The 19,018-nt window shown below is 38.8% G+C and overlaps 1 protein-coding gene across 2 annotated transcripts; it reads right to left on the bottom strand.

Moving 5' to 3' along the window:
* Window positions 1–227: 227 nt before the first annotated feature.
* On the bottom strand, window positions 228–18,987 carry LOC105278759 (laccase-2-like). Of its 2 annotated transcripts, XM_011338084.3 has the most exons (11): window positions 11,234–11,281; window positions 8,970–9,162; window positions 8,677–8,886; window positions 8,078–8,177; window positions 6,489–6,609; window positions 5,117–5,327; window positions 4,200–4,595; window positions 3,363–3,725; window positions 1,954–2,238; window positions 706–921; window positions 228–497 (listed from the first exon to the last, which is right to left on the bottom strand). In XM_011338084.3, exons 3-11 carry the CDS (start codon window positions 8,801–8,803, stop codon window positions 346–348), a joined length of 1,971 nt encoding a protein of 656 aa, XP_011336386.1. In that variant the 5' UTR covers window positions 8,804–8,886; window positions 8,970–9,162; window positions 11,234–11,281; the 3' UTR covers window positions 228–345. The 2 variants fall into 2 exon arrangements, with proteins under 2 accessions (XP_011336386.1, XP_011336394.1); XM_011338092.3 differs by lacking the exons at window positions 8,677–8,886; window positions 8,970–9,162; window positions 11,234–11,281 and adding an exon at window positions 17,363–18,987.
* Between the last annotated feature and the right edge of the window lie 31 nt (window positions 18,988–19,018).

Here is a 19,018-nt window from a genome sequence, read left to right as displayed (position 1 = left end):
CGGTTGCCGAAAGTTTGAAATTACGAAGTTGCGCGCTACGCTTTGGCACGGCAGATTCTTGAACAGTTTATTTATCACGAAGTTACATCGAGTTACTTAAAGTTACTTAAAGATTTAAGATCCGACCGAGCCGGAGTTGCGAAGGGATCGGGCTGTTTAATTACGTTCAGGCAGAAATTACGATTAAAGTGGAAATCTGAATAGGCGGACTGAACGGTGCGACTTAGTTACATGTATATGTAAGTAGATATTTATTCGTAAAAAGACATAAAAATGTAAAATGCAAAATGCGATTATAGCGATTATATACAACTATATACATGTTGGACTTAAGTAGCTAACAGTCTATATAAGGAAATAATCAGGTCCGACGAAGGACCCACATTTAGGGAAGTCTTGCGGCGCGGCTATCATATCGCTTGGTTCCCCAACTTGCAGAATAATGTCCAAACCACGAGTCCACTCAGCCGAGTGCTCATCCCGTAACATCCAATATCCTGCGAAAGTAGAAAGTGAAAGCAATCATCTCGTTAATTAAGGCAAACATTCCTGTTACGTAAAAAAAATGTACTATTTTTATATCAGATCAGTCATTAACGTCAAATTCTTTCCTTTAATTTCCTCGAGAAATCTGTCATTAACGGTCTATTTAATAAAATACTAAACGCTTTCAGCAATTTAATTTAGTGACCGAAAAGTGTTTACCTGGGTTGTCGGCTTTAAATCGCAACGCCACAGCACCGAATTTGGGCACAACGATGGTATCTTTCATAGGCGCGCAGTCGAAATTTCGCGAGAACAACTGTCTTCTTTCGTCGAGTTTCTTCACCTCCTGTAGTGACATGCTTCGTCCAAATTGCCTTGCGCCCACTACATAGAAACTATAGCCATGTAAATGGTAGACCAGATCATCCAGGCCACCTACGAAGCAAAAGAATGATGCATTAGCTGCTGATGAATCACAGAGTTTGCTGTGTCACTAAATTATTGCTGGATTGTCCGTAAAATCACCATAAAATCATTATCGAATTATAAACATTCTTTGCAACAGAATAAATTTAACAAAGTAACTATTATAGACGCAATCAACAGAAATGTAATGTAACGCGAAACGTCACGAGCCGGTGACCGGATACGACGATTAGTTCGTGCAATTGCGAAGCTTTACAAGAGAGACCAATTACTCCGTCTTGATAACGGAAGTCGTCTCTTTCTTTCTTTCCTTCCGACTAGGCAGCCGCGTATTAAAAGAAACGGATCACGATGACGCATCAAATATCACTGTTAAAATAAATGTGCAGGAAGTGCTAGAAATGATTTATGAAAACGGAATGCAGGTTGCACGATCAATAATTCCAGCTTTCATAGCAAATACGAAATGTGTATCAAGGACACATGGTGAGATTCTTCTGTCACGTCTATGCTCTATTGTGCGCTAATGTTGCCTCTTATCTCACGTGCTGCCTCGTTTACTATGAGATTATCTCGCGCACGTGAGTCGTCCATTGACAGTTACGTAATGATTGATCTAAAGAGCTGTCGTATACAATGTTGCATAAAAGATTGCACTCTTCTATGCGTCAGTATCAATTTTCTCATAACTCATACTTTAACCATTCTCTTTTCTTCACAGTTTTCTCATTGATATCTGCTCTACTAACAAAATAAAGCAAAAAAGAATATTTTTTTTCACTACTTCATTAATCATATTAAATTTTGTTCAAACTGAAACGGACAAAAGATTCTTGTCATCTATATTTTCACAAATTCTTCACATATTTTAATTAAGTTTATTTAATTAAGTTTTTAAAATTAAGTTTACATAGATCTTTGATAGGAACGGAAGAAATCCAAGAAAGAGGAGAAAAATCCAAATAAACCGAACGCCAAACACCTTTGCATCAGAGGATTGTGAATCGCGTTCGCGTTTCAATCTCGAATGAGATTAATTACCTTGGTCCAGAAGAATAATCTCGACGGACGCCCCAATGGGCACGTAGCGCACGTGTACGCATTCGCACATGTCATTCGCGCCATCGGAACGGCATCGGCGTCGCGACACGATCTCGTTGCTCTTGTTGCTGCTCGCATCGTCGCTGTCGGTGTCATCGTTGCCGTCACTGCCGGAACACAGCATCTCCGGGGACACGTCGCCACTCTGGGTCAACAGCGGCGATGAGGGAAACGTGAAAGTAGCGTTGTCCACGTTCAACACTCGCGTTTCCGCTCCGCCGTTGCCTAGAAAACAAATTGGATCGAGCCCGATCGCGTGTCATACCCGCGATTTTGGGATTAATTGCTCATGCTCGCGAAATCACTTCAATCGCATTTCTCTTAATTCGAATTTAATTGCACGCTGCTTTTTCGCGATCTGGTACGCGAGACTTCCGCTCTTCGGCGCGCGCAAGCAATTAATAGGCTCACTGCCGAGCGTAATGTAACTGACTTTCCATTCGCGCCACAACTGGGTTATTAAGATTTACCGTAATATAGTCATTACGGTGTATTATAAAACCAATATAATGTAATTTTCCACATAATTATTTCCATAATTTTAATGATTAAAAATATTGTTTTTTACAAATGCACCTTGTCTCCGTGACGCTTTTCTGTCATTATTATTAAACAGTCATTATCTTTCTTGCAAATGTAACTAATTGCATGTTATAATATTATTCATGTATCTTAACGCCTTTATTGCATGTCACCGGTGATCGTGTCATGGCAGCAAATGTGTCGATAAAAGTATAAGTAGCTACGTGAAGCCGACTCTTCTTCATGACGAAAATGCAATGAGAAATCAACGTACGATCGCGACTCTCTTCGACATATGATATCTTTAATAAGCTACTCTCGAATGAAACCTCCATCCCAACCGGAGATTGGATTGGCTGCGATTGAGAGAAAAAAGTTTTTTGCAGCTTCCACTGACATTTTCTTAATCTATTTGGTTTCCTGTTTGCGTTTATCACACGTATGCTGCACTAAAAGCAAAAATCGAAGGTTGCGACAAATATCCAATTCATGAAAAAGCTTACGATTGACGGGAAGTGCCGATGTAATTGCGAGGAAATAATAACGGTGAAAGCGCGCTTTCCTGACCGATGTACCATTTCATGCGGGACACTAACATTTTAATAATAACATATATTCGAACATTGTGTGGTGGACTTACATCGTCCGGTGGACGAAAAAAGCGATTTCTACATGGTGAAACTCACTCAACTGTTGCAAAATAGTTGCTAATTCGTCGATCGATAGGCATATGCGTCTGCCCGCGCTAATTAATAACCATTGCAACCATGTGATGGCTTAATTGTACTTTCACTCCTATCAAGTAGTGCATTTTTATTATTACATACTTATCAGCTCCGTCGCTTGCATCTTGTAGTTAATTGGCAGATACATCGTCACGTCTGTTTTAGGCTTAGTCAAGGTGTGCGGCATTTTGCGCACGTTTTGGATGTCGGTGACGCACAGACTTTCCCGACCACCGCATTTCTCCACCGGATTCGTCGTCATGGCCAGCCGGTTCGTTTCAATCTCGTCGATATCCGGCTGATCGATAGCCTCCACCGTTGCCGCCGGAAGTTCCACGCTACCTTTGTAGTTGATCATCGCGGCGCCATTTATCGCGCTCGGTCCGCACTCTTTCGCCGTGTGCACGTTCATCCAATAGGAGGCGATGCGCTTGCTCGCTTTGAGGACGAAGTCCGCCCTTTCACCTTTAACGAATAACGGGAATAACCGTTCGTTCACTCATTCTCCGCGCGAGAGAAATCCGTACGGGAGATGAAATCTCTTGCACGGAGTGAACTTACTGGTGGGTAAAAGTCGCATTAAGATCCGATATTCGAAAGCGGGAAAACAGACGCTGTCAACGATGCTACGTAAGATAAATTTATAATCGGTGACCCGCAACTCGCGGGTCAGCACAAAATGTTTTCACGCGTACCCGACGCCTCTGAATTCAAAATCGACGATTTCCATCATGTTGCAGGGAAAGATAAGAAACCAGAGTGAAAACAAGTCATCGACCGAAATTATTTTGATTAAGGCTCGATTTCCCCACAGGAATTAGAGAGGAACATAAATGTAAAAACGGTAATATGCATCACATTCGCTCAGCTAGCCAGTAGAAATCCAGGATTAATGGAGCGATTAAGATTAATTAGGAAGAGATTAACACAGAGCTCAACCTTTGGCGAGGGTAATCGACGTAACTTGTCGCGGTTCTACCGGATGTCCATCAAGCGCGATCAAAAGAAGTGCGTGGCCGTCGATGAAGAGCGTCACCGGACAGGCTCCTGCGCCTCCGGCATTGGCGACGCGGAATCTGTGACGTCGTCCTGGAATGACCGTGAATGTGCTTAGGGGAACCATGGGTCCGCCAGGCTGACGACCTTTCCCATTGATCAAAAGAATCGCCGGTTTCGAATGACCCTGATTGAATGAGATTTCCGGCGAGTGTTGCCACTGGGTCACCAGGACCACGTGATTAGGGTCGTCGATGTCGTAAAGGGTGCGATGGGGCTCCCGAAGGTCCGCCTGTTTCACGATCAGCGAGCCGAAAATGCCATTGGTAACGTCGGCGCCTGAAAAGTTTTGTCGGGGAATCGATCAGTCAGTTTGAAAGCAGATTTTTGTACGATCTGTTTGTTGGATGGAAAGAAATCAAGAGAAATCAGCGAAGTCCGCAAATTAGTAATTAATTAGTAAGACCAATTAAATAATAATAGAAATACAGATCAATTAGACAATAAGAAATATACTATATCAATTCAAATTGATAATTAAACTAAAAGTTTTAATTAATATCGGTGAAATATCATTCATCTTAGAAACTTTTATATTGGAATAAATATAGAAAGTCTCAGGTATAAATGCGAATATTTACAAACTTCCGAAATTTTTACTGATCTAGAAATGAATTTGAGCTCTGATAAATTGGTAACGTTAACGTCAACGCATCTAAGTTAAATAGATTGTATGATGAATGATAGTTTTTTACATACATGAAAAATGCCTTGCCATATTGCGCGCGATTCAGAACATTATTCTTCGTTTTTGTTGTTGGCGTGTAATATCTTTTCTGTCAGTAATCATAATTAATTACCTGCATGTGCATGCCAGAGATGTGTGCCGGGTATGGAGGCGCGAAATTTATATTGGAACGTTGTATAACTCGGTATTGGGCACTGCGTGACCAACGGTGCACCGTCCATGTAAGGCATTTCCATCTGCGCTTGTCCACGCCAATGTACTGCAGCAGCTTTACCCGGAAGACGATTAACCACATCTACTACCAGGATATCGTTTTCGCAAACCTGTAAAAGCGTAAACTTGTCTGAAAGTTTGCGATTAGATTAGACGACTTTAACCAAGGAAGATTATCATTAATGACTTTACGTACAAGTAAATGTAATTAAAATTTCCATTCATTGGTAGACTAATTCTGTGAAATAGATGTGAATATTCTGTATTTAATTCGTTGTTCTTCTTCTTTTTAATCTCTTTTAAATATTATATTACAATTCTCTTTTAAATATTATAAAAATATACTTTTATATAATATTTAAAAAACTCTTTTTCTCTCTTTCTCTTTTTTAAAAATGTAAATAAAATTTCTCAGAATTTCTTAAGGAATTCTTTGAAGAGTATCGCAAAAATTTGACGATGAAATTGCTTGAAAATGCTTGAGGCAAGTAATTATTACTTCATTCCACAACGAAGGAAAACACATTTAGCTTCAGTCAACATTTCCAAAGTTTCAGAATGTTCGCGACCGAGGGAAATCAGTCAGAGGCCTAGAGTGAGACTAGCTTCGTTTCATGCAACGTGTATGTGCGTATGTGTATGTGTTCACGCGATTAAATGAGACACGTGCATTTCTACGAGGTTGTTTCTGCAAAATCAAACAGCACGATTAATTAGCATATGATATATGATATGATGAGAGCGCATATTGCATGCATGTTTCAATTACAAGAATTAATTTCAACATAAGATGGAATCACTCTCGAGCCTTTCTTGTAGCTGAAGATTACCAGTTACAAACAGCAGCAAGCTTCGACAAAGCTATGCAAATATGGTCAATCCAATTAGATGAAACTTATACGATGTTTCACTAATATTACGCTAATGGCGACGGTGAAACATAAACTTGCGCCATAGAATGAATTGTACTCTACCGATTAATTAATTAACACTTTAAAAATATTATGATTTTTAGTATAAAATCATTAATCTGTGATATTATCAAACTAAGCTCATTTCTTAAAGACATTGCTAGATAAAACCTAGTTGAAGGATAATGCAGGAAATACTTAATATTGTTCATATCGATTGTTCATAAAAGATATGAATGAAAAGCGACAAGCGAAGAAACTCGAAGGACACTTATAGAGTGAAATAGCTACCGTTGAATTCCTGGCGTAAGTGCAATGCTTGTTCGTATTATTGATCGGTGGTGTACATCGGGGTCATACCTGAATACTGGGTCCTGGCATTTGACGATTGGCCGTAAGGATGCCCCGTCTCTGTCCATCCGCAGCAACGCAGTGATTAGCCGAGCAATCTGTCTCATTTAAAGGGCAATCTCCACATGATCTGCAAAGGATACGCGCAAAATTGCAAAGTGCATCTGTCGAACAGGCGAAAAATTATCACTTTAATCTTTGCACTAAAGGCACATTCGTAAAATAACAATTTAATATGGTTTCCCATTTTTCCCATGCTTGTTTCCTTCACATGTACGTGACGTAGCTCCTCTATATACATAAATTTCAAACCTAAAGAATTTTAAACCTAAAGAAATCTCAATTGTATGTAGTTATAAAATTATTATGTATGCAAATAATAATTGCAATACGACAACTAGATTGCTCAAACAATTTGGAAATACGTCAGGTAAGATATCAGGTAGAAAACGAAAGAAAATAATAAATTATACGTTAGTCGCGAGAGGATTCGTACAGCTCAGCAAATCACCCGATTCCTGTTTTCCACGTTTCCATCGGTTTCGGTAGGTTGGTACGCGGTCGATCGTGAGTCTTCCGCGTATCACCGGCCAACGTTAGACATTGCATAACGGTTATTGCATCGACGAGCCCGAAACCAAACGTAATACTCGTAATGGTTGCATGGTTAACGTAACGGAAGAAATGACGCTACAATGTTGCAATGTTGCAATAAGAAACGAGCACCTTATAATGTAGCAAATTAGTGACGCGCACGTAACATCGGTCGGGAAATACATACGTGTTTCCTTTGCGTGCGACAGCGTTGTGCGATATCCTGCGTATTTTTTATTATATAAATGTAACGAAACTTTCCCTTTGGGATTCGTCTTTTTGGTCGAGCGAACAGTATTCATGAATCTGTCGGCATTTCTTTCGCACACTGGAAGTTCACTGAGAGGAAATGAATTAACGCGTAACTTTACGCTTTCAACCTTGATCTGCAGATAACGCAGATTTAATTACAATGTACATTAATAATATTTCGTAAGAGCTAAAAATTAGACATTGCACAAGCTCGTTCGCTATATTAAACTTTCATGTAATTTCCAGTTTTTCAGAATTCTATTAACCTTCATCCTTCGCGTTTGTTGCTTCTGTTTCTTCCTAATACGTAACGTAATATACGATATATTATTATAAATTAAATAAAATTGGCTAAATAATCGAAGACTGTTATTCAAAATCATGTACTTTGAGAGTCACTTAAAAAGATATTAATACTCAAATTAATTATAATTTCTGATTTCTCCGCACAAAAGTTTTAGAAGGAAATAATAGTCAAGCGAAAATAAAAGTAAGAAAAACTTAAATGTATAAAAAAATACGACAGAAAGAGAACCCGACATTTATTATAATTATTCACTAGACTGTCAGAATACCAATCATCAACTCAGTGAAAATCAAGACGGATCGTGCGATTTCATATATAATAAAGTTTTTGCATGTCATTTATAGGCAAGCGTGCATGCAGATTCTGAGATGCTGAGATTCTTGCGAAGACATGAACGTGACCAAACAGCCGACGATGCATGATTATAAATGATTATCTGACTTACTTGCTGAGTGATTGAAAGACCTCTAACGTGAGTTTCACCCGGCAGATCATGGGCCAATCCAAGTGATGGCATGGTCTGTCGCAGGAGAGGAATGTTTGCTCTGGAAAAAAAAAACAGAAAGAGTGAAAAGTGGAAAGATTCCCCGACGCATTTGACGCGAAGAAAGTAGTTTTTCTCGCGAATGCAGCTTCCGTTAACCGGCAAATCGGCAAACGGCGATGAAGAAAGTCACAAAACATATAGAAAGTATCATTTGGTGAAAAACAGTTAATGATGAGCCTATGCATGGATGCTGCACGGATTAGAAAAAAGCAAATGCGCGTTGCACGCTATTACGGATAATCGTTATCATCCAGTATCATCAGTAGCTTCAGTGTAATCTTTAATTCAATCAATCCCGCCAGCTATTAAAGCTTAATGACATTTCTCTTTAATTTATGTGCTTTTTGTGCTATCATATCTGAATTCGTTTTTATATTTCAAAGCAGAGATTTTAACGAGAAGCGATTAAAACTTGTATCGGTTTACGATATTTGTACGAGGCAAGATTATGCATCTCGGTGCATTGTAATTTCTACAGAGCAATCGTTTCAACTTACTGGGTCTGTAATTGTTAATATGCAAAAATGTCGCCGCAGCTGCGATCATAGTTATGACCACGAAACATCGCAAGATGTAGGTGGTCAGAGTCGCCACGTAAGGATAATCGGACTTGGAAGAATACATCGCCTACCAGCTTTTGTTACGCGAAAGTAACAAGGGGTGACGGCATTCCTAATCCCCGACGAGCCCTCGGCAGAGTCGGCGGTCTTTGCATGAAATTTGCGAGCGATTAATTTTTGCGATACATATAATTTAGCAGTCGATTAAGTCATGATAACTGTAAACATACACGATGAAAGCGGCACAAGGCTATATTAATATTTGAGAATCACTTGACGTGACAAAACCTGCGCCGCGGATCTCTGTGAACAAACGGGAGAAATTTTCGAGATTGAATTTGATAACTTTCCGCTGAAGGCTTGGCCGAGTGTCGATGTTTGGGAATAACAAAGTGCAGGCGCCAACGTCGGAGAAAGCCGACCCTGAAAATAAACGGGAAATTACTTGTACAAATGAGACCGAAAGTTGAGTTGTCACTCGCCCCGTTAGTAAGGATCTTTTCATAATACCCGCTTTACAGACACAGTCTATTCATCAATCACTTTTCATGCGGACAAGTGACTGAATTTGCATCCGCGTGCTCATCGGAATCGAAACGTAATAGAATTACACGTGATGATTAATCGCGGCGAGAGTTGTCAGTTACTTATCACGCGGCAACTATCAGAATACTTTGAAAAACTTGTTGCAAATATTTGATCGTAGCAAATATCAATTTGCTAGAATGCTTATCATCGAGCGAACGAATCTTGTAGAAAAAATTAATGGGATAATACAACAAAGTCAGGAGCAGGGATCGTGTGAGTGTCCAATATCGTTTACTCATTCTCGATTAGTGGTTCATTTCATTATTACGTAAAAAGTTCGTGTAGTCTTCATATAACGTGTCCATAAACCGTAATTCAGTCACGCGCTCGATACACATCGACAGAATCGCGCGTCTGTTCATTTTTTTTAACTGCGATCGTTACTGTTCCCATTATTCTCTGTCAATTTCTGCACAAAAGAACCTTTCGTAGCGCAGAAACGAACTTTGCAAGCAAAGGAAATATATCTTTCGATTGTAGAAAAATGCATTATCGAAAATCGATATGCGAACAGTTTTTCAGTCTGCAGATTGCTCACCAATCCACGAAATAAACTTCACATCGACCATACAATTTAAAGAGATTTCTAAAACTGAACGGAAAGAGCTGCCTTATTTTTCTGATTTTTCTGATCAATCACTAATATCCAATAATATCCACCACATCACGTTTTATTTCGATCTTCTCCGCCTGTATAATCCCCGTTATTAACCCCTAAACCTATATTTGCGTCAATTGCTAATGGATTCGAGCCAGTATTTATTTCAGAACTAATCACTACGTTGTGCGCGAGCACGATAATTATCCTCCAACAAGCAGTATATGCGTCTTAAACGCAGAGATGAAGACTGCGACGAGAGGAATGCTCGGGGGATGATTTCCTCGGACAACATGTACGCAATTAAAACATGGAAAAAAGAGAGAGGGACACATAGATTAATATAGATCTCGACGTGTCATTGCATCACTATGAACGTCCACACGAATCAAACAATATAACAAAGACCCACGAAACAAGCACGCTCGTCACGCTCGCCAGAGACAATCGTAGAAGACTGGTGAGCACCGGAGAACACCGAAGCCGAAATTCGTCGCGGTACGACGACTCTCTTTCGCCCTCTCTTTTCCCTTTCGCCGGGCAACATTCCTGCTCTCTTCAATACTACCACGAGCCGTGAGTGCGTGTGTCGAAAATTTACGATGAAGAGTAACCGGAACCTCGGCAAGGCCGAAACGAGGAAAATTTCGGGTATGGAGAAGGGGAACGCGATCGCGACCACGAATGAGAGTTTGATGGAGACATTTGCAGTCTCGCGAGCACCGCGAACGCTCGGGATTGTCTACGTATTATGGCATTACTCCCCTCGATTACGGGCGAGCATGCAATTTTCCGGCAGCTAGCTCGAAACCAGTCTGAGGCTTTGTTCGGTGCAATCGCGTTATCGCATCAACGATTGAGGAACATTTCACTGCACGGAAGCGGTAACGAATGCGTGGCGCCGGCGTTTCGCCGCCTCGAATACAAATCACCCGGATTGAGTCATTCCCGCTTGAACACGCATCATCACGGCGGACAAATTAATTAGGATCGCTATCACTATCCGCAGATCTCACTTGCCCGTGCGCGCGAGATTAATCGATCGACATCGCTCGCTGGAGCGTAAACGCGCGTGTCACCGTGTTCCGAATCCATGCAAATCCGACGACAAAGTTGAACTCGAGTGGAAGATATCGGAGCCTATGCCTGAGAAACCCATCATCAGATGACGAAAAAAGCGGAACAAGTCGAGTACTAGCGCTAATGGAGCGAAATGACGATCCGCATGACGGTTCATGCGGTCAACGACAATTGGGACGGAGGTGCTAAATATAAAGCTAAACAGTCAAATCTCATAAATCACTGCACCACTGCTGACGGGCTGGTCCACGCGGATGCCCGTCCGTAAAGACCGACGCTACCGTCGCGCACCCGCTAGACAACTGACGAAGAGATCCAATTTTCTGTACACAGCTGGACAGCCCGCACATGACGTATGATTTTCCCTTTCCAATGGGACCCGCGGCGGGCCCGCGTGATCCACGTGGATTGACCAAAGATCATTGATGTCTGACCGGTTTTTTGTACGCGTCCCTGCGTGTCTAACGTGTTGAACGTGGGACGACCTGTATGAAACGCATGAGAAATATATATACATGACAGACACATACGGCGCGTAACGCTAAGTGAAAGTTTGCCTGCAGACGAAGGGGGCCCCTACCGTCCTTCCCCATGACTTGGGACCATATTCCATCTCTTTCCGGTGCTCCTTCTTTCTCTTTCTTTCTATTGAACGGCCGCGCGCGAACACTTTCATCTCCCAACCTTTCTCCTTCGTCTCCGCCGCTGGTCCAGCCCGCACGCTGATTTCGCTTTCGCTGATGCCGGGCCGACTGACTCTTACCTGCGCGAACAGATGGAAACGCATCGATGGTCGCGCGTTCGATCGCTCCTGCAAAACAAGTGGCGTTTCGCACCAGGAAAGCAGAAGTGCGATTTATCGGTCATCCGTGATTGCGACATCATTTGTTGCAACGAAACTTTCTAGATAAAAATGAGAATATCAAAAACTATTAAGTGTATGCATAACATGGATATCGAAATCGGTGTAATCTCGATGAATCTCGCAATGAATTACTTAATCGAAGCTATTCAGAAAGAGAAAAGAATATGCTATTAATATGATAATGAAATGCCTGTGACATCTTTTTTACGCAAGGTCTTCAAGTATGCATTTTGATGAATTAAACGATAGTAAATTGGAAGTTAAGAGACGAAATTATCAGATTCAGCGGTGCACGAAAGAAATCAATAACAAAGATTTATATGTAATTAGAGTAATTCGGATAATTCGATTTAAATTTGAGGAAGTTATATTGCGACCGGCAATTTGCAAGCCAACATGACTTTGCGTTTCTACGGCGTCGATATGCCGTATTCAACGGGCTCGTGAGGCTTAAGAGGAAACAGTTACGTTTCCTATCGGAATAGCAGTTGCGATTCGTGGAGTGCTTTTCTTGCATGTGGCAAGCACGTCGAACAAAAAAGAAAACTCGAAAGAAACGTACAACTGTACTTTGGAATTAAATCGCCGCCGTGCTTTTATTTGCGAATATGATTTGCTAGCTGTTAAGTGGAATATTTTGCACGTGGAATATTATGTAAATAAATATTATCGCGTTGCAGAGTTTGCAATTACTTGCAAATGGCGTGTAATGGCAAGTAATTACGGCAAAACCTGGGCGGCTTTTAAGAAAATAGCAAACCGCAAATTTCTACATTCGCACTCCATTCGCGTTACGCGTTGTCTGCATTACTCGCGACACATATTGTATAATAACATTACGTTACATTGGCAGATTCGATGACATTACGTTACCCAATCCACGCACCTATGATAGGCGGTTATCATCGACGCGACACGCTACACTTCCCAACTTCGCCCGATCGGGAATAATGATCGTCATGTCACCAGCTATCACGAGATGATTGAGAGTTAGTTAAGATTTTTTTAGTTGACATTTTATCGCTCATTTCCTGTTATATCCTCGCGCCCTCCTGTACTTACGTATCTTGTACATTCGTACCGACGATGATATCACTCGATTTAAGACCCATTTAATTATCGAGCCGGCATATTATTGCTGCAAGTGAAATCGCTCGATCCATTAAATGTCCAAGGAAATGACAGGAATCTGTCGGAGTTCATAAAGTAAAAATTCACCAGATAGGTATCTTCCAATGTATAAATTGAAGGTTTACGATCGTCTTCTTAGGAAGACGTAAAGGATGTGTCGCGAGTCCTCCTGAAGTTTATCCTGTCTTACTCGTACAGACTTTATTGTTTCATTTCCTCCCTGTAAAGTGTCTTTTTATCGGTACTAAGTGGCGAGCTCGCGTGAAAATGACTCGGCCGTTCAAGTGTTTTGCCACTTCATATCCTGCGTTTAATGGTCGTTAATACTAATGGCATCGATTCCGATAATGATAGGATATACTAAAATGATCTCATCTGGGTTAGCAGGTAATCAAGACAACTCTGTTTATCCAAACAGTTAAAGAAGAAGATTGATAACGAGTGCACGTGTATATACGGTAAAAGAGGCATAAATTGAAAATCATAAACGATATAAGCAATAATAATTTTCTTTCCCTTATCTTCTAATCTATATCCCTTATCTTCTAATATCTATCTTTACTAACATAAACTGAAAATAAAAAACGAGGCAAAATATACGTGCCAGAAGCGTAATTTTATTGCAAATTAGCATTAGTTTTGTATTTCTTTCTGTATTGAGATCCGGGGATCAGCATACTTCGACTTTAGTGGTAAGGCAATTATGCATGACGTCCGAGTAAAACTCCGCGTTAATCGGATTATAATTAATACTTTCACTCATTTATCTCGGAGCGTAACGCATCTGTCAAATTTTCTCGCAATCCGCTTTACTTGAAGGAGTATCGTACGGGCATTTCTCAGACCATACTCAAATTATAGGCGAATTATTAAATGCAAATTACATACAGACGTCATGGTCACTGCGATTGATCTATTCGTCAAACATTCGTAAATGCGCAATCGCGTATAAGCGTACACGATATGGCGATTCTAATGCGGCATATAATCACGCACGATCTGCATTGGCAACAATGTAGAATCATATACATCTATTTATTTGTTCATGCAAATAACACGGCGGAAGCAAATTTGCATACGTGACCCGACCATTGTGTTTCGATAAAGAATGCATTCCATTATTTACTGGCAGTGCTGGTAAAATTATTCTGCCCTGTTCGTTCATCAAGCTTGAAATAAAAATTGACATTGATAATGTAATTGGAAGTAGAGTAACAATATTACAATCATAATCAAAATCAATATCTAGGCATACATGTTAATTATTCCCTACTCGAGTTTTCTATTAATAGACACTGTTCTGAATTACAAATATCGAAACAAATCGAAAAATTTCTCTACATTTCCGTTTTATGGTTCCCAGTAAATTGTTTAAGATGGAAACTATTGCAGAAATAATTCCTCAAAACTGTAGAACTGTTCATCTGTGAATGATTGATAAAAAAAGTTATTAAATTAGGAACGGGGTTATTACATCTGAGTTTCTACCTGGAGGGTACTCTCTAAACGTTTGCTGCTCTCGGACAAAATCTCAATGATTTCAGAGAAATCCTTACATTTCCTGATCAACGAGTGTCCATCAATGTTTGCAAGCGAGTAAGAAATGTCAGCAGTTTGCTTACGGGCATCTTCTGTTTTCACGTTAATTTACTAATTCTGAAGTTGCAACTTAAGATTGCTGCATCGAGGTAAAACGTTGGTGAAACTTGTCATCAGAAAGTCTACAAGGAATCGGAAGAGTAAATTGTATCGGCGAGGCGACAAGTACTTCGAAGACTTAAAGGAGAGAAAGTGAAAGATATTTAGCTGGGAGCGTACCATAGAAAAAAGGCACACATTCAGACCAGTCAATGTGCTAAATAATCATTAACTGGGAATAAGAAATTCAAGCGCACCTCTAAAACGGAAATGACACCTCTATCGAAAAGCGAAAGCAATTGTACACCTGTTGTCGTTGCCGCACTTTCACAGCGGACTTTCGATTTCCGATTCGATAAGATTTTGGTAATACTCCTAATTAATACAGCATGAAAACATATTCCCCTTCCGCTTTATAGCCGACCAGAAAGAAAGTTGTATTCTGGGTCAATAAACCATAAACAACGACTCAGTATAAAAAATAGCATAAAACATGCAACCTAGATTCGTGAGATAAAATGCCTGTGATGCAGAACTAAGGAACACTTTTATTATTCAGTATAATTAATCTTCGTTGAAAGATACAAAGCATTTAAAACGTTATTGAAGTTACACGAGATAATCTTTCGATATGTGATTATCTCTTCTATTCATATATAGCGTCTCCCTTCTATTTTCTTCAAGGAGTTATAGACGGTGCGAAAGATCGTGATTCACACGTGAGCGAAAGCGAGTAATTTTGTATTAGACTGAAAATAAAAATAAAAGTGACACGAAGATGTACGCGATTTCTCCACAAATTCGTATGTACGTGTGTATATATATATATATATATGTATATGTATAATTTATTTTCGCAATAAATTTTGCAAGAAAAGACTTTCGTAATAATAATTATTCAAATAATCCAATATATATTCGCATTCATGATATAATATATAACGGATCCTTTCCTCTCTCTTTTCCGCTTTCTATCAGATAACACTAACAATCAGGATTATCTGTAAAGCATTTGCCAAAGAATATGACAGTTAATTTAGCATGATACGTTCCAAGAGATAATATCTTATGGGATTTATATTGCAAGTCAGAAATTGATATAGTGTAGCATACTTTGTCAGCATCCTCCACAAATGTGATTGATTCTTACTAAAGGAAACATACGTATGTAACTGTAAATCTTGATTTACGGACGTTCACATTACGGATTCTCACACGGAATTCGATCTTTACCAACCACTATACTATCTATTGCTGGAATATCTCCGGAAGATATATCAAGTGTAATGTATCATATTTCAGGAAAGGAAATTTGATCGAGAACTTTCGCGACCGAAATTGCAATTTCTTCTTAATGAAGAATATAATCCTATAATCTAATTCTTCAATCTTGATTAAAATGTTAAGTGCCAAATATCATATCATGTACCTTGTAACAAACATGCTTTCCATATGAAAATATTGACTGTATTAAGTTGTTTATGTTAAAAATCTAATGCCAAGTCGCATATATTTATTGAATAATTTAAAATTTTAATGAATTTAAAACTCGTCATGATTGCAATCTAATAGATAGCCGTTTATCTAAAGCCGAACGTCCTAGTCTTCCACATTTGCTTGCAGATGCGATCGTGAGTCGGCAGAGAGAAAGTTTCTATAAATTTTCTCTAAACCAATGATTAAATTACGAGACTTCTGATCTTTGATTCTCCTTTTCTCTCTTAATATACTTTTAGATAAACTAATGCAAGTAATTAATGCAAGACTATTTTTTAATGTTATGAACATCGGATGTGATCTAAGTGAAAAACGGAGGACAACTTTACAAAACGAAGCAAAAAATCGTTTACTGATGCATTTCGAGTTTTTCTCCTTGATAATTTACTGGAGCATGACGACTAATAGCAGTCAATCTACTATAAGTCTACTATAAGTCTACTATAAGTAAATCCGAGATAACGCTTTTTCATTTATTTATCATAGCGAATATATTTAAAAATTATATATAAATTTAAAATCTAAGGAAGAAAATGTGATATTTGTTTATACTCAAAGATTAAATTCGATTCTGCTGATACAAAGCAAAACGGCATTGTGCAAGTAGAAAAAATAAATAAAAATTGAGAATAAAAATGATATGACGTCAATATGCAAATCTTGAGTCAAGGTAAGACTGTTTTCATACGTTTCAACTGGCAACGGCAAGACAAATTTTTCTCTTAATCTATTATATATATATTTTTTTTCTTATTATGGAAAATATGTTTTTAGTACATCAAAACGGGAAAATAATCATTTTCGGTGAACCAATTATTGTATACGTAAACCATGATTTTCGAAAAGATCGGAATAGAGATTTTTTTTAGAAAGAATAATTTTTAAAATAACCAGAATGTTTTTCCGCTACAAACACAAGACACATCTACTCGAGGCCGCGTAAAATGTATTAATCTACCTGCAGCAAGAATAACATTACAACAAACATAATTGTACACGGCACGAACAATGCTGAAGACGCGTAATAAACCGAAACCTCGAGACACGAAACAACTGGCCTCGACAATGAAGAAAATCACTTCTATGAAATACTCCACTCGCACTTATTGGAATACGCTTTCGCTTCTGCTGCTCTTGCAGCGAAGCAGACACCTCTGCATCTGCCAATGCACTTATTTTAATTGTTTAAATTATTCCTACAGCCACAAACTCCTGTTCTTGCTCACCTGGTACGGGTGTGAGGTAGATGATGGTCGCGACCACGGAGCCCAGGCCAACGAAGATTCCGAGTCTGAAGAACATGATGCGCCTGGCGTCGACGTCCAGGGTCGCCGTCGATGCCGAGATGGTCGGTGCCGAGACTCGCGAAAGCGTGCAAAAGCAGGCGTATGGACTGGCCAGTGTCGTAGCCGCGGACACACTAGCACCGCGCAGGCAAGTTCATTGCCAAGGAGAGAGTCGATTCCCGATTAAAAGAAAGATCTTGCAAGTTGCGGAAGCGCTCTAGCGTGTGTGCTGGCGGCCTCTCGCCCGACTGTGATACACACAGGGTATCCTTCGGAGCCATCACGGTGAATAATGATCTTCTTCTTACAACCATGGACATCTCCTTGTCGGAATGTCTTATTACTCCTTTCAGCTCTTTTTCATGATAATTTCCGTTACCGGCGTGTACAGAGGTGTAGAATACCATTTAACTTAAGCTAATTTATTATTTATGCTAATCTCCGATTTCTCCAGTTGTTTTGTCTGCTAATGTCAGAGTAATCATGCATCTTGTAATTAATTTTCGGAAACTCTGACGGATCTGATTAATTTTTTCTTTTTATATGGAATTCTACGTTAGTTGCGTGGAATTGATATCAAACTGTTGCGATATTTTATTGTTATATGTGATATTTATGCAAACTCATGTTATTATTTTTGTAGTAAGTAGATAAGTAGGCGCATGTTTCTAATCTATATACGTACATTTTTTTGTCTGTGTATTCGTTTGAAAGATCTAATTATAGTGAAAAGACTCATGTGAGGAAAAAAAAGGATATTAATAAATGTGAGAAAAACATTAAACGCCCACAATAATGCTAATCTAAGAAGCTATTTCCATCGAAATCTACTCTTACGATTAAAGAAAGTACTTATTGAACTTGTATTAAGGAAATAATCCCTATCATTAATTCGCGCAGCTATATAATTGTAGCAATTTCTGATTGCTACAATTATATATGTATATATGAATAAAAGCATAAAGTAGAACCGCAAATATCAGATACCTAGTCGTTGATAAAATATGATTTGAAACTTATTCCTAATCTATCGATATTATCATATAATTATATGTCAGATTACTTAAAAATTTGTGATAATTTCGAATCTTTATTCTTTTAATATTTATGCATTATACACATTTATACACATGAAAGCAACACAAATTTAAGATAATAATAAGAAATAATATCCAATTATGGTATCATAAATTAATATCTTCAGTCTAGGTAAAGCGGCAAACGAAAGAATATTATGACTATATTTGTCTAAATTAGTTACCACATAATTTGAAGAAAAGTATTATGCAAATTGCAAAGAAGAAATTATATGGCATTTTAATTACTTAAGTAGAAATTTATAATTATATATACTTTATAAAACAAAGCGGAAAACAAGATACATATTTTATTATTAAAATTTGCGAAAGCAATGCCTTGTTTTTCTATCAATAGTCTAGTAAACCAGTATACTCCAATGTTATCTTCAGTTGATGATGCTGTGATTCTTCCTAAAAAGTATATAACACGTTATACTAAGAAACAATGATCGTACATATTATAATATTAATATATATATAATTATCTTAATAATATGTCAAGATTACCAAACATTTA

The sequence above is a fragment of the Ooceraea biroi genome, chromosome 4, assembly GCF_003672135.1.
Source record: "Ooceraea biroi isolate clonal line C1 chromosome 4, Obir_v5.4, whole genome shotgun sequence".
In the NCBI taxonomy this organism is placed as follows: Eukaryota; Metazoa; Arthropoda; class Insecta; order Hymenoptera; family Formicidae; genus Ooceraea; species Ooceraea biroi.
Note: the sequence above shows the minus strand (reverse complement) of the source record. Positions and strands in the feature narration are given on the sequence as shown.